Source organism: Littorina saxatilis, linkage group LG1 (assembly GCF_037325665.1).
Source record: "Littorina saxatilis isolate snail1 linkage group LG1, US_GU_Lsax_2.0, whole genome shotgun sequence".
Lineage (NCBI taxonomy): Eukaryota > Metazoa > Mollusca > Gastropoda > Littorinimorpha > Littorinidae > Littorina > Littorina saxatilis.
Window position 1 is genome coordinate 28,705,693 of NC_090245.1, and position 25,293 is coordinate 28,730,985.

The 25,293-nt window shown below is 42.6% G+C and overlaps 1 protein-coding gene across 1 annotated transcript; it reads right to left on the reverse strand.

The window, feature by feature from the left end:
• Positions 1 to 17,175: 17,175 nt before the first annotated feature.
• On the reverse strand, positions 17,176 to 21,114 carry LOC138962761 (L-selectin-like). Its single transcript, XM_070334748.1, has 3 exons — positions 20,376 to 21,114; positions 19,835 to 20,014; positions 17,176 to 19,299 (listed from the first exon to the last, which is right to left on the reverse strand). The coding sequence occupies exons 1-3, from the start codon at positions 20,680 to 20,682 to the stop codon at positions 19,073 to 19,075; spliced, it is 714 nt and encodes a 237-aa protein (XP_070190849.1). The 5' UTR covers positions 20,683 to 21,114; the 3' UTR covers positions 17,176 to 19,072.
• Between the last annotated feature and the right edge of the window lie 4,179 nt (positions 21,115 to 25,293).

The following is a 25,293-nucleotide window of genomic DNA, read 5'->3' on the forward strand; positions in this document are numbered from 1 at the left end:
GTTGTTCATTCTTTGACAAGAAAATAGGTACAGGGACAGTGTTGTTGAACGATCTAGATAACTTGTGAATGTACTGTCAACTCCCCCCCTGCAGACCAAAACTTAGTGAAGATGACACGCACTGACGCTGCACGTGAGAAAACAGACTCAGCCAATGTTGACAACTCTGACATAGAAAGTGTGTGCGAAGACCGTGACGAAAACACTCCGCACAGCGTGTGGGGTTGACACGCGCCGCGACCTTGTGTCTTGACCGTATGTGGTTTTTTTCTTCCACCCTGGCTTGCCCCACGGACTCTGAATTTTGATCGTGATTTCAACAATATGTAATCTACCTTCTCCATGGCGGCTTTATCAGTCTGTTCGATAAACATACATGGTTTACGGAACAGGACAAAACGCAAAACTATTTTTCATAATTTTAAAAAGAATGGATTTGATATTGTATGTTTGCAGGAAACCTACATAACAGACAGTGACGTTGAACAGTGGGAAAGGGAATGGGGAGGGAAAATCTTCCACGTTTCCTCTACCAGCCATAGTCTTGGGCAAGTCATTTTAGTGAAAAAAATCCTTTCCTTATGACGTTGCATGTTGCAAATCTAAAAGAGTGCTTGAATTGGAAATCCACGCAGATGAAGAAAATATATATATTTTTAACGTTTACAGTCCAAATGAAGTTCATGAGAAAAGGTTTTTTACGAATTCCTCTCCAACTGTCTAAATGAGCGAATTTATGAGAAAAAAATTGTCTGTGGAGATTTTAATTGTGTACTTGATAATCAATTAGATATCATAAGCGGCGGAAAGCACAACAACACAGATGTTGAAATGTTTAAGACGATGTTGACTAAATGTGCATTAAACGATTTGTGGCGTTTGGCACATGGAGACGACAAGGAGTTTACATGGTACCGGAAAACTCCTTTCATAGCAAGAAGATTGGATTATATACTTGTGTCGGATAACATTTTAAATCGTGCACATGAGTGCGAAATTCAATCCGTTGCCCAGAGCGACCATAGAATGGTTAGAATGAAATACAGTCTGACTTATGGAGAGAGGCCCGTCATACTGGAAATTTAACGACAGTTTATTGAAAGATAGAGGGTTTGTTGAAGGATTAAACACCTTTTTGGAGAATTATGACAACGAGTATCTTGAGATTGATTCACAAGTTAAATGGGACCTCTGTAAAATAAAAATTAAAGAATTTTCTATTGACTATAGTAAATATAAAAAACGGCAAACAGTTGAAGACCAACAACAAATGCAAAAGGATTTGAATCAATTAGATAAACAGATATCCAGGCACCCTGAAAATTCAACATTTATTGTTGAAAAGGAAAAATTAAAAGCAAAGTTGGAAATATATGATGTTCAAAAGGCAAAGAGTGCTCAAATTCGATCCCGTGAAAAATATATCGAAGACGGTGAAAAGAATACAAAATATTTTTTAAATATGGAAAAAGTGAAAGCTAATTTAAAATGTATGGACATATTAATTGATGAAAATGGCTCTCAGATAACGACGCAAAAAGTAATTTTACAGGAGCAAGTGAGATTTTACTATAACGTGTTTGATAAAAATGGGAATTTTGTTGAGGAGGATGCTGAAAGTAAAGTTCTTAATTTAAATATTCCTCAGTTAAATGACGAACGAAATGTAGACAGAAGAAAATATCACTTTTTACAAAGTAACTTTAATTTATTTAGCAGTTTTTCTCCACAAGATTCTTACTTACTTTTGATATTAATCGTTGCTGAACATTGCGCAGCTAAAAGCATAGCCAAGGCCATCACTCCTGTGATTCCCGGTTTCATTGCAGACTTGAAGAGTTCAGAAACTGCTTTGAAGAAGGAAAATCTGTTTGCAGCAAATGCCCGTCAGCAAGTGTGGTTGTGGCTTTTGTCCACCTGGTCACTATAGGAAGGTGTGTGTTGGGGTGCGTGTGTGTGTGTGTGGGTGTGTGTGTGTGTGTGTGTGTTTGTGTGTGTTTGTATCGCAGTGTCCGTGAATCCGTGTGTGTGCGTGCGTGCGTGCGTGCGTGCGTGCGTGCGTTTGTGTATGTATGCGTGTATGCGTGTGTGCGTGCGTGTGTATGTATATGTGTGTGTGTGCGTGTGTGTATGTGTCTCAGTGTTCGTGTATCCGTGTGTGTATGCGGATGTTCGTTTGGGAATCAAAACAAATTCTGTGCACGTGCTTCGAACCATCTTGTAGACCGTGTGGTCGAGACCTTTTCAGGAAAACGTGAAGTAATCCGCGGATATGTTTGCAGGTACGTGCGATTATTGTGCCGGATAACACGCGTGCGTGTGTTTCGGTATTTAGATGCACCAGCTCAAATTTCCAATTACAAGAAAATCATCTGTATTTGTTCACCAACGCTAAAGGCACAGTTCTACTCATTACCTCAAAACTTGCCAGGCTCTTACTTGGGATAAGGTCATAATTATGTACATACATATTCCTGTGAAGAATTGGAATTGTGTAGCTTTTTAATTCTGGTCCTTATTTTTTTGCCACGAGAAGTAAAGAGGGGGGGGGGGGCTTGGCTCTCTGAGTAAGAGAGTCATATGACATACTTACTGCAGAGCTGCCCTGGTGAAGTGATGAATTGATTAATGTTAAAATAAATGCCACTTGTACAGAAAGCAGCCATGCTGTTGATTGTTGACATACAAGAAGAGGTATGGTCTGATTCCATGTCCAGATGGCCAGATCTGAGATGTTAAGCCGAATCGTTTCAACGGGCGCAGTGGCGTGGTGGTAAGACGTCGGCCTCCTAATCGGGAGGTCGTGAGTTCGAATCCCGGTCGCTGCCGCCTGGTGGGTTAAGAGTGGAGATTTTTCCGATCTTCCAGGTCAACTTCTGTGCAGACCTGCTAGCGATTTAACCCCCTTCGTGTGTACACGCAAGCACAAGACCAAGTGCGCACGGAAAAGATCCTGTAATGCATGTCAGAGTTCGGTGGGTTATATTTTTATAGAAACACGAAAATACCCAGCATGCCTCCCCGAAATCGGCGTATGCTGCCTGAATGGCGGGGTAAAAACGTTCATATACCTAAAAATCCTCTCGTGCTGAAAACATGAGTGAATGTGGGTGTCTAAGCCCATGAACAAAGAAGAAGAAGAAGAAGAAGAAGAAGAAGAAGAAGAAGAAGAAGAAGAAGAAGAAGAAGAAGAAGAAGAAGAAGAAGAAGTTTCAACAGGAACGAATGTGTCTTTAAAAAAGAAGGTTGTCTTTGAATAAACATTCGCTTAGCCTGCAATCAACACTGAAGAGTTTGCCCAAGGAAACGGTTTCTCTATTTGAATTCATGTTATTGATTAGCATAGTTACGACGCATTTTCTAGTTGATTACTGCATGTGTCTCCAAATAACAGCACAGCAAAATTAATATCCGTTAAACGTCTTAAAGTCATATTCACCAGAAAACGTCTCTAAACAGTCTAAGTACGTGTGTGTGTGAGTGTATATATATATAAATGTGTGTGTGTGCGTGTGTGCGTGTGTGTGTGTGTGTGTGTGTGTGTGTGTGTGTGTTTGCCGGAAATTATGATACACGTAAAAGGTATTGTGTGTGTGTGTGTGTGTGTGTGTGTGTGTATGTGTGTGTGTGTGTGTGCGTACGTGCGTGCGTGCGTGTATGTGTGTGTGTGTGTTTGCGTGCGTGCGTGCGTGTGTATGTGTGTGTTTGTATGTGTGTGTCCGTGTGTGTATGTGTTACTGTCTGTGCGTGTGTATGGTTGGAGCGTCTGTATGTGTAATTATGTGTGTGCGCATTTGCAAAAAACTTTTAACGTGGAAGAGGACGAAGAAGACTGAGGAGACACAACAAGTTGAATAATACACAACAAACATCGAAGCAAAGTGACGACATGATTTCACACAGAGACTTCAACGGTTTCGGCATTTATTGCTTAAAGTTTCAGACCACCGTCGTTGTTGTAGAAAAGTAATATAAACTAAACATGCAAAGAAATGCAAGAAAGTAAAAAAAAAAATTTAAAAAAAACAGAAAGAATAAAAAAATTTACAAAAATTCCAAAACACAAACACGTTGTATGAAGCTTCCCATTGGAGCGACAAAGAGAGGATAGGCGGACCTAGACAATCACGTTACCCTATGATTACATAACAATAAATCACTCCAGACTGATCAAGCTCATGTGTGTGTGTTTTTGCAAATTCGTCCTTATTAGAAGTAAAAGATACTGAGAGTGTATGTATCAGAATCGTTTCTTGTACTCCACATTACCATTCCTTATTGTTACCTAGAAGATGTGCTCCAAATGAATATGCTTCAAATTCCCAAAACCCACACCACCTCCCTCCTCCCACCTACACACCCGCGCACACATTAACAGTACTATGACTCACGTAAACAAAGAAAGAAAATACGAGTCATAAACTGTTTATTTGTAGTCTTATTCAAACTATAATGCTTACTATAATTATTTGAATCACATTGAAAATCTTCATAATCGCAAGGAAGGACTGGACCAGCTTGTTGCTTGTGGAACTGGCCGAAATGGGATCAAATACCATGTATAACCATGAGGTACTGAGAGGCTGACTATAGTTCCAAGCAACTATCGCTCACTGTCACTGGGAACAGCAGAGACACTGTGGACTTCGCCCCAAAGACCTCATTGACGTTTAGCATGGCCGGTAACGCAGAACTAGAACAAGAACAAGAACAGGAACAAGAACAAGAACAAAAAGAACAAGAAGAACAAGAAGAACAAGAATAAGACTAAGAACAAGAACAAGAAGAACAACAAGAAAGAGAAGACGGAGAATGACTAGAACAAGACCAAGACCAAGAACAAGAACAACAAGAATAACAAGAACACCAAGAAAGAGAACAAGAAGAGCAAGAAGAACAAGACCAAGAACAAGACCAAGAACAACAAGAACACCAAGAAAGAGAAGACGGAGAAGGACTAGAACAAGAAGAGCAACAAGACCAAGAACAACAAGAACACCAAGAAAGAGAAGATGGAGAAGGACTAGAACAAGAAGAACAACAAGACCAAGAACAACAAGAACACCAAGAAAGAGAAGACGGAGAAGGACTAGAACAAGAAGAACAACAAGACCAAGAACAATAAGAACACCAAGAAAGAGAAGACGGAGAAGGACTAGAACAAGAAGAGCAACAAGAACAAGAACAACAAGAACACCAAGAAAGAGAAGACGGAGAAGGACTAGAACAAGAAGAGCAACAAGAACAAGAACAACAAGAACACCAAGAAAGAGAAGACGGAGAAGGACTAGAACAAGAAGAGCAACAAGACCAAGAACAACAAGAACACCAAGAAAGAGAAGACGGAGAAGGACTAGAACAAGAAGAGCAACAAGACCAAGAACAACAAGAACACCAAGAAAGAGAAGACGGAGAAGGACTAGAACATAAGAGCAACAAGACCAAGAACAACAAGAACACCAAGAAAGAGAAGACGGAGAAGGACTAGAACAAGAAGAGCAACAAGACCAAGAACAACAAGAACACCAAGAAAGAGAAGACGGAGAAGGACTAGAACAAGAAGAGCAACAAGAACAAGAACAACAAGAACACCAAGAAAGAGAAGACGGAGAAGGACTAGAACAAGAAGAGCAACAAGAACAAGAACAACAAGAACACCAAGAAAGAGAAGACGGAGAAGGACTAGAACAAGAAGAACAAGAAGTCTCCGTTTGCTTTGTCTTCCTGTGTCCTCACACATCCATCTGACAGATGGACCAGAACTGATTGCCACACGAGCGATCCTCCACACGCATGGTGTTTCTGCGGAAGATGAGACAGTTGCCGATGGGGTTAGTGCCCGGTTCGTTGGGTGCCCACACGGTAGAGCTGGGCAAAAGGATGGAACCATCACTCCAGATAAAGTTAGCCGTCGTCAAATCGTCTCCTCCGAGCCACACCAGGAATTCCGAATTGATGTCGACGCCTGAAATTACAAAATATGTCTTGGATAATGCTTATTTTATTTCCACAGCCTTACCTGTCATGTTCCGCGTCCGGGGCGTTCCCCCGGACAAGATTTGTTTTGTTTTCCCTTTTAAAGTAGATCACTATTTGTATCAAGATTTGAAGTAACAAGTGTGAAAAGTTGTGGGCTTTTTTATGATCTGTTCTACTTTAGTGTGATAGAGCACAATTGAAAAAGTGTAAAACACGGAGACCACCATGTAAGCTGAGAAAGGATCACACAGTTGAATCGGTCCTGAATAGCCAAATGAGTTGAAGGGCCATGAACAACCAAGAACCAACCAAAATGTTTCGTGCTACACCGAAGGAATCGTTCGGCCTTGCAAGTCGTATACACCTAACCTGGTACATCTCGTTCAACAACACCGTCAACACCACCACTATAACAACAACAACGCCGACGATGACAACACCCACAACAACAACAATAAAAATTACAACACTACTGTGCCAATGACAACAACATCGACAGAATAATCACCGCTAGCAAAAACAACAATATAATCTCTACCAATGACAACAACATCAACAACAACAAAAAACACAGCATCTTTGACAACAGCAACAACAACAACAACATCTACCAAAAACAACAACAACAACGACAACGACAACGACAACGACAACGACGACGACGACAAAAACATTAGAACAATCAGCGATTTCCATTGTCCGACATGAGGCTAAAGATGGACATTACATCAACCTAGTAACACCTTGACGTCACGAAGATGATTATCACCAACACCTCCACAAACACCACCACCACAAGTAACAGCAACAACGCCAACGACAAGATCAATAACATCACTCAGCAATAACTACCATTGTCCGGCATGAGGCTGAAGATTGGTTTGACGTCAATGGTCAACACCTTGACGTGATGAAGGTGACCCCCGTCATCCTGACACCTCTGTCTCGCCACGCTGTACGTGTCGTCCTGCTTGACCAGCTTGATGCAGCGGCCATCGTACATCTTGTAGCCCAGACCTTCTGGACACAGCCCTGTGAATCGACAATGATAGTAAATTATTCTTCTGTTTACATTTAGTCACGTTTTGACTAAATGGTTTAACATACACTGGGAATCGCGACAAGGGGTGGTGGTGGGATGTGTGTGTGTGTGTCTGTGTGTGTGTATGTGTGTGTGTGTGTGTGTGTGTGTGTGTGTGTGTGTGTGTGTGTGTGTGTGTGTGTGTGTGTGTGTGTAGAGCGATTTTGAGAAAACTACTGGACCGATCTTCATGTATCTTCACATGAGAGTTCCTGAATATAATATCCCCAGAAAAAACGTTTTCAATTTTTTTTTATAAATGTCTTTGATGACGTCATATCCGGCAAGGGTAAACAAAATGTTAACATTCCATTCTGCTCCATACGTGGCTGGTAATATGTCTGCATGTACAAAACCAACACATTTTTGGAGTTTGGTAACCGTTGAATGTCACGGGATGTAAATGAAATGTGAACACGAACAGTCATTTATAGATTTTTTTCATTAGTCAATGTGTCCATCATATTGTGGACATTATAATAAATCAAAAGCGAAACTCACAAAAGCATTATCATTATTGTGGAAATGATAACATCCAGTACTGCCAAAATGAAAAAATAAATAAACAAAGACAGAACTTATTTGTCTAAATAATTCTTATTAAAATGTATGATTTAAAATTGTTAACAGGCAGGAAGATACATTGAAGAACGTTTTCCTTTTTAAAATGCTCATTTTAATGGACAAAATATGCATTTATTGTATTGTAACTATTTTTTTTTATATTGTTATTTTTATTGTTATTGTTATTGTTATTGTAACTTTACCATAGCAGGTGAGGTTGGGAACAGGCGTCGCTTCGTCCTCAAGTGACGTCACAAGACCGCTAACGTAACACTTTGAAGCAATGGCGTCATGGCAATAGCTTGTGCAGCCTCCGCGCTTCCAGCATTCATAGTAGCACGTGATGGCATGATTTTCCACAACAGACACGGTTTGCGGGTTACTTAAAGCAACAGTATTACCGGGTAGTTGTGTCCACAAACCCCCTTCTGTGCTGAAGGAGTCGCTTGGCGACATGATTGCAGCAAACAGCAGTGCAAGAAATCCTGGAAATCTCGCTACAAAATGTCTGTCCATCATTGTCCTGAGTTTTGTTATTCCTGACTCTGGGCTGAAGATGCGTCAGTGATGATTCTTTGTGTATCACTTTGACCACGATAAGAAGAGTTGGATGAATTCCTTGCGGAGGCTGTTGTTGATTCTGACTCAAGACTGATGGTGACTTAATAGCGTTTACTTGTGAAACCAGTTGCCCCTAATACAAAATTAGAAGTGTTCTTTGCTTGAGCTGGTGCTCGTGTTGACTCCAAACTGGAGATGATTGTTGTTTCTGTGTTCTATACGAAATGAGAAGATTACTTTCCCTGGGCTGTTACCGACTCCGAACTGGGAAAGATTTAATGTGAATTTTATCTGCCTTTTCTGCTTCGCGATAAAGAATTAGGTTAATCTACCACTTTGCGAGATTTGACAAGCAAACAACAACAAAGCCGACACTACAGTAATCACCAACAGTCAACAGCGCCTGGAACAATGTTTTCAGCTTTGAAATGAGCACGCTCAGCTTTAAAGGTACAATCCGTCTCGTGTAATCAATTCAACGCGCCATTTCAGATCCAGCCCAGATTCGACATGAAATAAAAACATCCCTCCGCTTGGACACGCTATAAAAATCGACAGTCCAGATGATCTCTGAGCAAAGTGGATTTTTTTTAATGAATTAAATTACATTTTGACTGACACTGGTCACTTTTGTGAAATAAATTCATACAAGATTCTTAATTTGAACACACAACAGTCAGGGTGTTGAGTTTTAGTATTAGTCCAACTGGACGGGTGGCCTTACCCCCATGTAAAAGTATGGCCGTATATGAAATGACGAGTCGAATTGTTGACATGGGATGGACTGTGCCTTTTAAGACTTAGATTGTAATGTACATATTGATTTGGAAACTTAGATTTTATTTTATAATTATTTGGCAAGTTTGATAACGATTTTGACAAATATGAGAAATGGTTTTGAATCGACGTTTAGCTGTAAGTTTGACAGAAATGTTGCAGTTAAAAGAAATAACAGCTCAGACTCACGCTCGACCGAGATATTACTTTCTTTCATTCTCGAAAGGAAAACACAAAATTCAAACATTTGTCTATTGAAACTCTGTTTACTCTACAGCCAATACGGTTTAGAGGTTACCGCAGGATCGCATTGATTTGTGTTTCTATAAAAGGAAATACTTTTACCGTCAAATAATAGCATTGACAAAATTCCACATTTAATTGGAGAACGTAAGCATCTCTTGCAAAATAATCGATGTAAATTGATAGGTGTTGACTGACATTTAAGATGAGCCTGATCTACAATTCATTTACTGAAACTTATACCGTTTGTGTCCAGCCCATATACTTACCTCCAGTTATGATCTTGTTCACACAGCCATCTCTACCAACACGTTGGTCTCACATATCAGTCTTTTTTGCTTCATTCAAACGCTTTTCACGTTGTAAGTAATGTCTCATACAAGTCTTCCTTGAGTCTTATTTTTTCACTTTGTTTGCCCTTAGTTTTTCTCAGTTTTCACTCACACGAGAACGTATCAAAGCTGTTGCACATTGTAATTGAACACGTCTCGACTTTTACTGGTAAAACGTCGCACGACCGAGTTCTAGAGGCAATGTGCTGTTCTCAGTACAGTCTCTGAACTGTCAGTGAAGGTGTTTACAACTCTGTACGGCCTGGCCAGTCTTGTTCAAGCTTCTGGTCATTTATTATTCATTTTCTGCTCGAATTTTGATTATTGTTTCATCGAACATGCTGAACGAATTTCCGCCTTCTTTTTGTGTTGAGGTCGCATATCGAGTTTGTTACGAGCCCTTTTGTTGGTGTTCCACTTCAAGAGTGACCTGTTGAACTATCGGCCTTTCTGCGAGAAATCAATCAATCAATCAATATGAGGCTTATATCGCGCGTATTCCGTGGGTACAGTTCCAAGCGCAGGGATTTATTTTTTTATTTTTTTATTTTTATTTTATGCAATTTATGTCGCGCATATATTCAAGGCGCAGGGATTTATTTATGCCGTGTGAGATGGAATTTGTTTTACACAATACATCACGCATTCACATCGGCCAGCAGATCGCAGCCATTTCGGCGCATATCCTACTTTTCACGGCCTATTATTCCAAGTCACACGGGTATTTTGGTGGACATTTTTATCTCTGCCTATAACACTACTAAATGAGACAAATGATTAGTGACCTTTTGTTTGTTTGTTTGTTTGTTTATTTGTTGCTTAACGTCCAGCCGACTACGCAGAGCCATATCAGGACGAGGAAGGGGGGGATGAAGGGGGCCACTTGTCAAGCGATTCCTGTTTACAAATGCACTAACCCATTACTTGTGTCCCAGCAGGCTTTAGTAAAACTAAATTAATACCTACTGGAAGATTACCAGTTTCCAGTATGTTAAAATAGGCTTAACCTATCTACTGCTGGACTTACATCAGAACACTAACAGATTAAACTATACATGAATCGCGAGACATGCGGCAAGAGAAGAGATTTTTGGAAAAAATACAGGTGAATGAGCAAGAAGGCAGAAAAAAGAAAAGAATTCATGAAGAAAAAGAGAGCATGACAGGAAAGAGGAACCAAAAATCTACCTAACAGCAAACTAGAAAGCTCCTGCGGTTCCAAAAACAGGAGGGGCCTTTAATTTCATAACCGCAGTGCCCCACTGCGGGAATTAGTGACCTAAAAATGGGTTCTGCTCGGTTTGGTGTCGTTTCCGTGATCTTAGGATAGCAAGAATCAAAGACGACTTTGACTTTCTTGATTGATTTTTACCTTCGTCCTGCAACCTCACCATTGTGAGATCAGGAAAACTTCACCTCACGGAGAAAAATCCGTTTTCTGTTCATAATGTCTGCTTGTATCTGGGGTTTTCCCCGTCCGCTTCAAATGGCCGCTTGTTCGACGAGCTGGCGGATATTTTGTTTTGTCTGTGATTGAACGGTTCAGTAACACGCATTACTTGTTTTGGATTTTTATTTTTGAAGCGTTGATAGTCTAACTGTTTCGAATGTTTTCTATTGAATGAGAAAGGTGTTTGTCTGTTTACCGTCCATCCGTACGTCCTCCGTCTGACTGTCTGTCTGTCTGTCTGTCTGCCTATCTGTCTGTCTGTTTGTCTATATGTCTGTCTGTCTGTCCGTCTTTCTGACTTTCTTTCTGTTTATCTGTTGTGCTGTTTGTCTGTTTGTTAACGATTTAACAATGTACATTCGTGTCATACAGCTCATTCAAACTAATCAGCATGTTACGTAACATACCATGATGTAAAAACCTCCGCTCTTCGTGCACAAACACGATTGTTGCTATAGTCATGTTTCCTAATTGGCCACAAGAGAGCAACAAATTAACGATGACCATTGTGGTCAAGAGGCTTAGCAGCTGCTTGTTCCCACCACTGGTCAAACACCATGAAAACAAGTTTCGCCCCCTTAGCTAGACGTTCTGGGGTATTTCTACAAGGCCGGGTTCTAATATAATTATTCCGTCTTTTGCGAGTAATATTTCAAATTTAACAAGACATTTAAACCATAGAAGTTGATGTCATGAACTTATGCTGTTAACATATATGTCCATTGCGAACAAAAACAGAAATAAAGGAGGCGACACATTTTAAATAGCCAGATAATGTATACACCTGTTTGTTTTCTTTTTTCAAAGTTTGTACCTTTGTCAACGTCTATGAAAAAGTAGTATTACTGACTAATGGCAAAGAATACAACTGCCATTCAAATAAAAGCCGACTCGTACCAAATAAACGAATGTATGTGGGCGTTTAAGCCCACGAAGGCAGAAAAAGAATTTATTAAATAGACGATGCATGTGAGAAATCAACAGCACATATTTCATAATAAAATGAAATGGACTGAAACCATGTCACAAACTGGACCTCAGCAGAAATGACGTAGAGAAGCAAATCGAAACACATATTATCCTACATACGTGAGAGAGACCACTCATGAGATAACAATATCGTTCAAATCACACGTGGGTATATCATGTAAATGGGGTCGGGTCAAACTAGTCTGGCAAGGACCTGATTTTCCTTTGCGCATGATGCTGCAGTTACCGAGACAAACGTCATTGTGGAAACCCTTTTGCGCTCGCTGTTTCTCCTGGAAGAAGTTTTAGAACTAACACGTCACGCTATACTCTCTAGAGTGACGTCTCATTCAGCTTTGACGTCAAAAATTGCACGAGGCTTTTGAAGAGATTGAGGTTCCATTAGAAGCGTCTTCAATTTGGACGCGTCGACTCCGGGGTGTTTGGAGCTAAAGGCACGCAAGTACAGTATGTAGGATAAACAGAATACTAAATGTCTTGCTGTGTCGTATTCTCTATTTACGTCTCTTTGGGCGGTAAAAACGGAGTGACGCAAAACAAAGTATTGTAATTTCAAGCCTATCAAAGCACACATCACATCTCTTCGTTGAGATAAATCATTTCCATCACTCCTGCGATGTTGTTGTTCGTCCGTCGATTCGACGAGGACCACTCTAGTCGTCCGGGGGTTGCTGGGGCTGGCTATTTCTGTGTGTGCGAAGATGGCTGACAAGGCCGATCCTGGCACGGAAGGTTCGGACACAAAAGGGACAAGGGACGAGTGGGACGTCTCCAGGAGGGTTGATGGCACGGGCTTTTCGGGTCTGTCTCATCAATTCAGCGGCGGTGGTTCTGCTGGCCTCGCACATCTTGGCGCCTTTGTGGATGGAGGAGCGCCAGGTGGCACGATCCAGTGCAGATTTCTCCCACGTGTCAGGGTTGATGGAAAACGCTTTCAGTGAGGCTTTGAGAGTGTCTTTGAAGCGTTTCTTCTGTCCTCCGTGGGACCGCTGGCCCTGTTGCAGCTCGCCATAGAACAGTCTTTTGGGCAGTCTTTCGTCTGGCATACGGGCTACGTGCCCAGCCCAGCGAAGCTGGGACTGCATCAGGATGGTAGTGATGCTGGGGAGATCTGCTCTGGCTAGCACTTCTGTATCTGGGACTTTGTCCTGCCACTTTATGCCCAGGATCTTTCTGAGACTTGTTGTGTGGAAATGATTCAGTTTCCTGGCATGTCGTTGGTACACTGTCCTTGTCTCGCAAGCGTAGAGCAGCGTTGGGAGCACCACTGCCCTGTACACTTTCAGCTTGGTCTGGGTGGTGATGCCTCTTCTGTTCCAGACATTTGGGTACAGTCTGCCAAAGGTGGAGCTGGCTCTCGCTATTCTGACGTTCACTTCGTCGTCGATGGTGACATTTTGCGACAGTGTGCTGCCCAGGTAGGTGAAGCGGTTCACCGTGTTGAGTCTCTGGCCATTGACTGTGATGTCAGGCTCGACATAAGGTTTTCCAGGCGCTGGCTGATGAAGGACTTCAGTCTTCTTAGTGCTGATCGTCAGACCAAAGTTTGAGCAAGCGCTGGAGAACATGTCAACGCTGCATTGCATATCAGCTTCTGAGACAGCGTTGAGGGCACAGTCATCAGCAAACAGGAAGTCTCTAATGATATCCTTCGTGACCTTGGTTTTTGCTTGGAGCCTCCGAAGGTTGAACAGTTTACCATCTGTGCGGTACCTCAGGGCGATCCCGATATCTCCGTCTCGGAAGGCGTCTGTCAGCATGGCCGAAAACATGAGGCTGAACAGTGTCGGCGCCAGGACACAGCCTTGTTTGACCCCATTTGTGACTGGGAATGGGTCAGACGTCTCTCCGCTGTCTTGGACTCTGGCCTGCATGCCCTCGTGGAACTGCTGTACCAAGGCGATGAATTTCCTTGGGCATCCGTACTTGGCCATGATATTCCACAGACCCTCTCTGCTGACGGTGTCGAAGGCCTTGGTCAAGTCGACATAGGTTGAGAACAGGTCAGAGTTTTGCTCCTGGCATTTCTCTTGTAGCTGCCTGGCAGCAAACACCATGTCGATGGTCCCACGCTCTTTCCTGAATCCACACTGACTCTCAGGTAGGAGCCCCTGGTCGAGGTGTGCTGTGAGGCGGTTGAGCAGGAGCCTGGCAAGGATCTTCCCTGCAATGGAGAGCAGGGATATGCCTCTGTGGTTGTCACAGGCCTGTCTGTTTCCTTTTCGCTTGTACAGGTGTATGATAAAATCGTCTTTGAATTCCTGAGGAATTGTCTCAAGTTCCCACATCAAGAGAAACAACTGGTGAAGCCTTTCGGTCAGAGCTGCTCCCCCTTCCTTGTAGACCTCAGCTGGGATGGCGTCTGATCCAGGTGCTTTGCCACTTGATAGGAGACGTATTGCTTTCTGGGTCTCAAGCAAGGTTGGAGGGTCATCCAGCGCTTCGTTGATGGGCACTTGGGGGAGACGATTTATGGCTTCGTCATTGATGGTTGAAGGGCGATTCAGGACGTTGTCAAAATGCTCAGCCCACCTGTCAAGGATCTTCTCTTTGTCTGTGATGAGAGTGATCCCATCTGCGCTGAGGAGGGGGCTTGATCCTGAGGTCGTGGGACCATACACTTCTTTCAAGGCATCGTAAAAGTTCTTCATGTCATGCCTGTCAGCATAGCCTTGGATCTCGTCGGCTTTGTTGCTGAGCCAAGTGTCCTGCATCTGTCGAAGCTTCTGCTGTACAAAACTGCGTATGTTGTTGAACGCATCTTTCCTTGCCGTGGACTTGGGGTTTTTGAGGTAGGCTTGGTGGAGGTGGTGTTTCTCATCCAGTAGCTGTTTGATGTCCATACAGCTTTCATCGAACCAATCCTTGTGCTTTCTGATTTGGGGCCCCAAGGTCTCTGCGGCTGTGTTGTATATCAGTTCTCTGAGAACCGCCCAGTCCGCCTCCACATTCTTATTTTCCAGGGAGATGGCATCCAGGCGTTCTTCCAGAGCGTTCACAAAGGACTGCTTGTCGCTAGTGGTCTTCAGTTTCGTGACATTCAACCGTTTGGGGGGCTTCTTCCCTTGCGGGCGCCGTTTTGGCTGAATGCGGATGTTGAGCTTTGTGATGATGAGGCGGTGGTCTGTCTAGCACTCAGCGCCACACATGGACTTGGTCACTCGCACATCCTGCCTGTCCCTCGTCCTCACGATGACGTAGTCAATGAGATGCCAGTGCTTTGAGCGGGGGTGCATCCATGACGTCCGGTTGCGGGTAGGGAGGCGGAAGATCGTATTGGTGATCAGCAGCTCGTGTTCGGCGCAGGTCTGGAGCAAGAGTAGACCGTTGCTGTTGCAGTGACCTACTCCGTGTTTTCCTAGGACTCCCTCCCAGGCAGCGTTGTCAGTGCCAACCCTTGCATTGAAGTCACCTAACAAGATGAGCTTGTCTGCTTTCGGAACATCAGCGATGATGGTGTGAAGTTCTTCATAGAACTTTGCCTTTGCTTCATCTGGGTTGGTCATGGTTGGAGCATAGGCACTGATGATGGTTAGATGCTTCCTTCCCGCGAGCAGGGGGAGTTTCATGGTCATGAGCCTGTCGTTCACTCCCTTGGGAAGTCCAGCCAGCTTGCCAACAAGAGTTGTCTTCACTGCAAAGCCGACACCCGCTTCACGTCGCTCTCCGCTTGCTCTGCCACTCCAGAAGAATGTGTAGCCAGAGCCTCTTTCGCAGAGCTCTCCTTCTCCTGCGAACCTGGTCTCGCTCAGTGCTGCGATGTCTATGCCGTATCTGGCGAGCTCCTGTCCAATCAGGGCTGTTCTCCTTTGGGGTCTGTCTGCATCGTCTCTGTCCAGTAGTGTGCGCACATTCCATGCGCCCAGTTTTAGAGGAACAATCCTCGTTTTCTTCTTTGTGTTTCGACCGCTGGTGTAGGGTCCCCTCCAGCCGCGGTAAGCTGGCTAGGGAAGGCTGGAGCAGGCAATGTTTAGGGCACCTTTTCTAGCCCCTTCCTCAGGCCAAGGAGGTGAGCAGTGCATTCCTGAAGAGGGCTGCTCAGTCGCTCAGGGGGCTGCCGGACTCCACTGCTGCTCCGGGTCAGCGAAGAACGACCCAATGCCCTGGGCCGCCTGTGTGCAGGATTACGGCTACGGCTCCCAGTGTACCCACACCTGCCGCTTCGTCGCTTGCCTGTCGCCACAGGACTTGACGGTGATTGATGGGATGGAGTTGGATGATCAGAGTGACTTGCGCGGTGATTTGGATTTAAGTGAGGAGGAGTTGCGCAGTTCGTCGACCTCACTCTCTCGCCCGAGACCATCTTGATCCAGTGGCAGGACAGAGTCGAGACGGCTGGAGACGGAGACGGGTGCAGTGGATGGCCATGACATCCTACGTGTCTTGTCGTGCCCTTAGCGTTCCACTCCTGCGATAAATACCAAGTGAAGTCTGCAGCCCGAGGTCTGGGATAAACCCTTCTACGGAACGATCTTTTAAGAATCGTGTTTTGTTTTGTTTTGTTTCGTGGGCACTCGGTCATCGTTTATATATAATCTAAGAGTAAACCAGACAAATTAAGATGCACACATCGCATAATGGAACTGAATTCTTCAAAAAAAAATTTACGACTAATCAACACGTGTAGGAAGTGTAGAAGTAGATTTCCTCGATTTACAATCAAAACTAATTTACAACCAAAGCTATCTGAACCCCGCGCCAACCTTCTTGGTGCTATTCACAAGAATGACTTTAATGCAGTCATTGTTTTGTATAAACAGCCATGGTGATTTCTGCCGAAGGGAATAAAGCTGCCATCGCCTGATTCAACTCCACATCCATTATAACTTGCCCCAGTTAATAAAATAGAGTTGCTAGTACTTACATTGGAAGTTAAACACGATCAAACAATGGTCTGTTTGTGGATGTGGATGCGTCTGTGTCTGTGTCAGTGTGCGTGTGTGTGTGTGTGTATGTGTGTGTGTGTGTGTGTGTGAGAGAGTGTGTGTGGGTGTGTGTATGGGTGTGTGGGTGTGTTTAGGAGTGGTTTGTGTGTGTGTGTGTGTGTGTGTGTGTGTTCTTTCTTTATTTGGTGTTTAACGTCGTTTTCAACCGTTCAAGGTTATATCGCGACGTGTGTGTGTGTGTGTGTGTGTGTGTGTGTGTGTGTGTGTGTGTGTGTGTGTGTGTGTGTCAGAAGTCAGAAGTCAGAAGTCAGAAAGTTTATTCGCCAAAACTTAGAAGTTCATTGCGATGGGGAGATTGGGGGGAATGGGAAACAATTTCGAAACCGAGACACGTTACACAATGTACACATCAATGCGATGGATCACTATTTCCATCCCTTAGCCGACATGGTCATTTCCGCGTCAGTTTTTGTATTGTCCGTTTTGTGCGTGTACAACTAATTACACAGTTCGCTCGAATGTCGAGTCGCGAAGCATATCCGAAGACAACAAATGTGCGAACCGAGTGATAATTACTGTCAACTGAGATAGAAACTCGTAACATCTCTCAGAACCGAGACGTCGTGAAGCACTGATCGTAGTTGATCTTCGAACTTTCCTCTGTCGACTGGTGACCCATGGCGAAGTTTGTCGACGAACTGCTTCTCTTCTCGTAGCATGTGACGAGCTGCCTGTTTGATCATCCAGTAAGTTTCGGGACTCTTGTTGCTGCTGCAGTCTTTGACCAACACGAAATCGTCAGTTTCATAGAGTAGTACGTGACTGCCTGTCGCCTGTGTTGTCATGGACCACCCTTTGTAAAGAGTTGTTTCTGTGCATATTTTTCACTGAACGCACAGCCGCTCGATCTTTCAGTCCCAACACATACTCCTTGATGGACGACAGACTATAACTCATGTCTACTGCCTGTTTCTCTGGCGGCATCAGCGTTTGTTTACATCCGTCCTGGGACTGTGTTGTCACAAGGGAAGAATTCACAACAGAAGCATCACGTGGCTCAGCGGTCCGTGGGGACGATAACACAGAGCCACCCTCTCCCTGCCCATTGTTGTCACGCTCACTGCTCTTCTCAACTGTGCGTGCAAAACGTGAAAAGATGTCACTGTCACTGTGTTCTGGGTCACTTTCACATTCCAGTGCTTGTTGTTGTTGTTGTTGATTTGCTACTGGTTTTAGCACAAATGTAGGATTTGACACTGGAGAACACACACGACTTGCCTTTGATGTTTGGAAACGGATTTCTTCTTCTTTCCTTCTCTGTAGTTCCTCGGCTCTCTATTTGTCGCGCTGGCTGGCCGTTTTTCGACGGAAAAGTTGTGTCATGGCTGACCGGTCCGTGTCCCAGACTGACACAAGTCGCAGGACGACTGTAGTTCTTGATTCCTCAGCGCATATTTTCCAGGAGCAGATAGCGTTTTCCTTGAGCAGGGCTTCCAGGGTACCTTCCAGAGCAGTTGGGAGTCCGACAGCTGGCATTTTGAGGAAATATTGAGCGTTAAATCCAAGTTGAATCAAGAGCTCTAAAATGTCCGCCCTGTTGCTTCGTGTGTGTGTGTGTGTGTGCGCGCGCGCGCGTTTTGAAAACAACTTTGTCAGTTCGCCCCAGAATTAAGCTTTATATAAAATGTATGTTGTGGCACAATTACATCACACCACGCCAAGCTTTGGCATCTTGTCAGCTGAAGTCAATTTCACAGACACAGCCCTTTGCATCCGTGCGACTGATTACAAAAAGTGACCTAAATCATACATGTATGTCACAATACAACTTAATCATTCCACGCCAAAAGTGTTTCCTTTGACCATTCTTCATCAATTTGTGCGACGAAATCGTGTGCATTGATGCACCGGGTTTTGAAGAATTAACCGAAATCATACATGTATCAATATTAGTATTCCCTCAAACTATTCTCATCAGTTCGACAGACAGATACTGAAAACCCTTTTGCGACTCCCTGAACTTGTAGAAAAATGTATCACTTTTTTCGGGGGTGGACCCCAGCCACAAATCCTACATATATATTATAGTACAACTAAATCACCCCACCCCACTCCACACATATTCACTCATAATCAGTCCTCGTCAAACTGATCAAAAAAAACTTTTGGAGTATACTTGTACAACTAAATCAGCCCAAGCGAAAAATGATCAGTCGACGTCAATTTGACAGAGGAAGCTTCTGGCGTCGTGGCACCCGATATCGGACAATTTCAAAGTCAGGACTTTCATCCCCACACAGTCTTCTACCCCTTGTTTGTTGTTTGGTTCACCATCGCCCCATAGATATGAGCCTTGTGAGAGTGTGGAATTTTCAGTCCAGGTGAACACCCCTCCAGACTTCTTGGCTCCCAGCAGCACGTAGTTGGGTAAGGCACCTGCGGAGTGTAGGTTAACATCGTTATGAGTGGACTGGTAACTGGTTTGGAATGCAAAGTAATACGTTCGTATCGTGATGAGTAGGTAAAGTTCGTTACATGGGTGCAAACATGCGCACACGCACGTGTACGTATTAACCTCCGCCCCTCTCCCACACACACATACATACAACATACACACGTACGTAAAAATATACAGGACGGACAGACAGATAGAGCGACGGAGGGACAGACAGACCATTAGACAGACACGCAGAGGGACGGAAAGACGTAAAGACAGAAAGACAGGCAGGCAGACAGACACACAGACAGACACACGGACAGACAGACACACACACACATACACACACACTCAAACACACATACACACACACACACACACACACACACACACACACACACACACGAGCACACACGTGTGTACCTGCCTGTCTCTCTGTCTGTCCGTCCTTCTGTCCGTCAGTCCGTCCGTCTGTCTATCTGTCGTAGAATGAATTCATGGATGGGATGGAGAAATAAGAGAAATCCGACTCACCCCGCCCGGCAATGAGTGAGGAGACGGCCTGGAGGTCCTCAAGGGTCAGAATGTTGAAGAGATGGGCGTGGTCAGCAGAGCAGTTTGCGATGGCCATCGTGTCCGAGGTAGGCGGTGTCACGTGCATTTTGACACAACGGTTGTGATGCAGGGAGTATCCACTGCTCAAGGGACATCTTCCTGCACAAATGAAAAATATTATTTTTTACTTCATACGTAAGGTTCCCATTGCTCGAATATTTAAATGTATTAAGCGAATGTCACGTGCAATTTGACACAAAGGTTGGGATGCAGAGCATAGCCACTGTTCATTGGACATTTCCCTGCAAAAATAAATACATTAATTTTTCTTCGCACGTTGTTATCCCATTGCTCTTAAATTGTGTTGCAACGCTTTATTCACATTATTGTCCTAGTTTTATGAACACCTCGTTAACATAGTTGGGTTTGTTTCTCACCTTGATTGTACAGCAGCGCCTTTAGCAGAATATTCGTGTATAGCCAGCAATACAAAAAATAAACCTGTATCATAATCACTTACTGTAACACCCAGGAGGTTCAACCACAGGATCATTAGTCGGTCGAACATTTGACCCCATAAAGCAGCGACCGGAGGAGGAGTTGAAACAGAATTCATCACAACTGGACGTCGCTCCACAAAACACTGCACAATGCCTCGCTGACAACGTAGTGATTTGATCATTCGCCCCAGTAGAATGGACAGAAGCTTCTCTTTTGGTCGAGAGGAGCCATATATTTTCAATAACTGCGTCTTTTGTTTCCACAACGAACGTCATTGTACTCAGACTCAGGGCCAAGAAAGCCAGCATTTGCATCGTCGGATTCATATTTCAACTCTTTTTTTTTCCTTTTTTTCCTTTCGGTTTTCTGTGTGCGCAGATTGTTGAATATTGCTATTTTGGTTTTCAATGCCCGTGACTTTTATTGCTTCTCGATCGGTAACGTGATCCTGTTGGGTTATTTTTTTTTACTAAGAGTTTAGTTTCGTTAGCCTAAAATTGTTTCTTCCTGAAACTTCGGTTTTGCTAACCACTGTTTTTTCCAGGGATATTACAGACCATCAAGCACCGAAACGTTAATGGTTTGAATGAAAACCTGCGACCGAGAGCAAATGTTAATTATCCGTTTTGTCCACCATCATGAAAACTTGTGTAACTCAGCATTGTTATGGTCACGTCAAATAAGCATTTGCTTGAGTTCGTGTCCTAGCTGCATTTTTGTCAATTGTTTCATGTCATGTATTTTGAATAAAATTGTGTTTAAACCAAATCCGCCACTGATATATATATCATGTTTTATGATCTGACGTCGGTTGTCTCCCTTGGTGATTCTTTGACATGCTCCGTGCATAAAGCTGTCTTTATGACGACACGCAGTGGTGGGTCCTGCGTTCTGCTGAGCAACAAAAAACAAAACAACAAGTCGCGTAAGGCGAAATTACTACATTTAGTCAAGCTGTGGAACTCACAGAATGAAACTGAACGTAGTCCGCCGCTAGTGCAAAAGGCAGTGAAAGTGACGAGCCTGTTTGGCGCGGTAGCGGTTGCGCTGTGCTTCATAGCACGCTTTACTGAGCGTGTTTTTAATCCCAACATATCATATCTATATGTTTTTGGAATCAGGAACTGACAAGGAATAAGATGAAATAGTTTTTTTATTTTTTTATTTTTTATTATTCTTTTTTCTTTTCCAAACAAGACAACATAAGACAGGTCAAAACAGTCCACATAGGGTAACGAAAGTAGCAAATATCTAATTGAAACCATCTCAACCATATCACTTACACACACGCATATAAACAGACAATACAAAAAAGATAGAGAGAAAAGAGAGAGGAAGAAAGAAGAGTGACAGAAGAGAATAGGGATCAGGGAAAGAAGAGAAAGAGGATATCGAGCGGTGACCAGGCTTTACAGTTAAAAAAAATAAAAAAATAAAAATAAAAAAAATAAAAATAAAAATTCATTCAAACGCATGCCTGTTTTTAAAACGATTTCGGAAATTTAATTTTAATCATAATTTTTATATTTTTAATTTTCAGAGCTTGTTTTTAATCGGAATATAACATATTTATATGTTTTTGGAATCAGAACATGATGAAGAATAAAATAAAAGTAATTTTGGATCGTTTTATAAAACAAATAATTTTAATTACAATTTTCTGATTTTTAATGACCAAAGTCATAAATTAATTTGTAAGCCTCCATGCTGAAATGCAATACCGAAGTCCGGCCTTCGTCGAAGATTGCTTGTCCAAAATTTCAATCAATTTGATTGAAAATTGAGGGTGTGACAGTGCCGCCTCAACTTTTACAAAAAGCCGGATATGACGTCATAAAAGACATTTATCAAAAAAATGAAAAAAAATGTCTGGGGATATTATACCCAGGAACTCTCATGTAAAATTTCATAAAGATCGGTCCAGTAGTTTACTCTGAATCGCTCTACACACACACACGCACAGACACACACACACACACACACACACACACACACACACACACATACACACACACACAAACACACACACACACATACACCACGACCCTCGTCTCGATTCCCCCTCTATGTTAAAATATTTAGTCAAAACTTGACTAAATGTAAAAACAAAAAAACAAAAAAATTATCCGTTTGAACTCATTTTAGAAAACTTTTTTTTTTCACATCTGCAGATCTCTAATGAAATGTTCCTAAAGATTCTCCCCTGCTTTACAATGCACAGCTCATTCCACAATCATTGATGAAAAGAGAAGAAATCGAAGTATTGCCAGAAGAAGAACATTGTAAAGAAACCGTTCTTCCCGCGTACTTGATGGTGTTCACCGCAACAAATCGTTCCAGGCCTTCGCACTCAATACGAGAATTCTTTCACTTGAACACATACCAATAATTATAATAGCGTGGCTGCATATGCAGAGTGAGTTTGTTTGTTTGTTTGTTTGTTTGTTTGTTTGTTTGTTTGTTTGTTTGTTTGTTTGTTTGTTACCAATAGCGTGGCTGCATATGCAGAGTGAGTATGTTTGATTGTTTGTTTGTTTGTTTGTTTGTTTGTTTGTTTGTTTGTTTGTTTGTTTCTTTCTTTGTTTGTTTGTTACCAATAGCGTGGCTGCATATGCAGAGTGAGTATGTTTGATTGTTTGTTTGTGTGATTGATTGTTTGTTTGTTTGTTTGTTTGTTACCAATAGCGTAGCTGCATATGCAGAGTGAGTATGTTTGATTGTTTGTTTGTTTGTTTGTTTGTTTGTTTCTTTCTTTCTTTCTTTCTTTGTTTGTTTGTTACCAATAGCGTGGCTGCATATGCAGAGTGAGTATGTTTGTTTGTTTGTTTGTTTGTTTGTTTGTTTGCATGTTTATTATCCGCTGAATTAATTCAACGAAGACATTTCAATCCACGGAGCAAATAGCCATATGGTTTTTTTTAGTTTCATTATTGTTCTAAATGGAAGGATGTTCTCACAGGTAAAAGCGTTGACAGATTTGTGGTTCTTCACGTTGACTTGCATCAGAAAGACAGTACCTTTAAAACTGCGCAGCACACTCCACTATGATTGATCAAAGGTGCAAAATTGAAAGACAAACTTTAAACAGAAGCGACAATAATAGTTTTAAAGAACAAGTTTTAGAGAAACGTGACAATGCCAGCTCTATATCTGAGGCTTTTCGTATTTGTATTATACCTAACATCAAACAATTTCCAAAGCAGAAGTTTTGTTGTTGTTGGGCAAATGATGATATAAAATGAAAACTTGCCAAATGAAAATCGATTTAAAGGAGAGAAAGAGGAAGAGAAGACACATAAGTAATGAGAGAGTCAAATAAAGAGCAAAACGCACAAAACTGCATTTTACATCAAAGGAAGAAGGTGTGCCCATTGTCACAAAATTATAAATAAAACCAACAGGAAAACAAGTGCATTAAAGTATAACGATAAGACCTGATTCCATAAGGAAGGTACAGTAGACTACCCCCCCCCCCCCCAACCACCACCCACCCCCCACCCACACCCATCAATCTCCAAACCCCCACCCCAAACTCCCTCATCCTCCTAGCCTATCTACCACTCCCGTTTTTGAAGATTTTTTTTTATTCAGGTCCTAAAGATCATTTTCATACATCATGAACAACACAGTTGAACAAATACGGTCTTATATATAAGAGAGTAAGGTCTACCAAAAAAATTGAAAGCATATCTTGAAAAGGGGGTTCGACTCGACGTGATAAAACGATTAATTTCTTGCAGCGAATCTTGCTATTCTAGAGTTTGACGTCTATCATAATCAACCTTCGAATTGGACGCACTCATTCCCTCCTGCGAAAATAACTGTAACCTTCTTTGGTACATTATTCACTGGAAGGACATCAGACAAAGTCTTGTTTTGCTCGTGTGTTTTGTCTATCGATGTTTCCGCATAAAAATGATTGATTTCTAAGTGTCTTTAGAGGAGTATTTGTGTGTATGCAAACAAAGAGAGACATTTGTGTGAGCTTCTTCAGTCGATGCTTTCGATTGACAACCGTGTGCATGGTTGTGCGTGAGTGTGTGTGTGTGTTTGTGTGTGTGTATGTGTGTGTGTGTGTGTTTTAGTGTTAGTGTGTTAGTGTGTGTGTGTGTGTTTCAGCAAAACTATATATATATATATATATATATATATATATATATATATATATATATATATATATATATATATATATATATAGCTATTTACTTAATCTCACATCTTATGTTATCGTGGAGACTTGAGCTGTCCGAGGTTATTTCAAGGGACGCAACTGTGCTACCCTAATTCAGTTATATAATTGGCCCACGGTTACACCCCTTGATCAAAATCTAATGCCCGCTCCCAGAAATCGAACCCCATGTTTTTCAAATGTGGTGTGTGCTGACTTCATTACTCAACCCTTGGAAACCACAGGTAAGCAAACCGGCACGGTTGGCCTAGTGGTAAGGCGTCCGCCCCGTGATCGGGAGGTCGTGGGTTCGAACCCCGGCCGGGTCATACCTAAGACTTTAAAATTGGCAATCTAGTGGCTGCTCCGCCTGGCGTCTGGCATTATGGAGTTAGTGCTAGGACTGGTTGGTCCGGTGTCAGAATAATGTGACTGGGTGAGACATGAAGCCTGTGCTGCGACTTCTGTCTTGTGTGTGGCGCACGTTAAATGTCAAAGCAGCACCGCCCTGATATGGCCCTTCGTGGTCGGCTGGGCGTTAAGCAAACAAACAAACAAAACAAACAGGTAAGCAAATGTAACACATAATTATCAGCCTTTCTTGAATATATCCCGAGTCCGTACTTTTAAACTTTCGAAACTTCCCTCGGCACGATTAAAAATAAATCTCTTAAAAGTTTTCGTTCTCCGGGGAGAGCAATCAGGATGTCCCCTTGCAGCAAGCGTATAAATGAAAAAAATGTTTGTAATGTATGTAAACGCATCGGGA

Coding starts and splice junctions, on each gene's coding strand:
- LOC138962761 (XM_070334748.1), bottom strand. CDS start 20,682: ATGAATCCGACGATGCAAATGCTGGCTTTCTTGGCCCTGAGTCTGAGT. Junction 20,015..20,375: donor TGAACCTCCTGGGTGTTACA/GTAAGTGATTAT, acceptor TCATTTGTGCAG/GAAGATGTCCCTTGAGCAGT. Junction 19,300..19,834: donor CTCACTCATTGCCGGGCGGG/GTGAGTCGGATT, acceptor TACACTCCGCAG/GTGCCTTACCCAACTACGTG.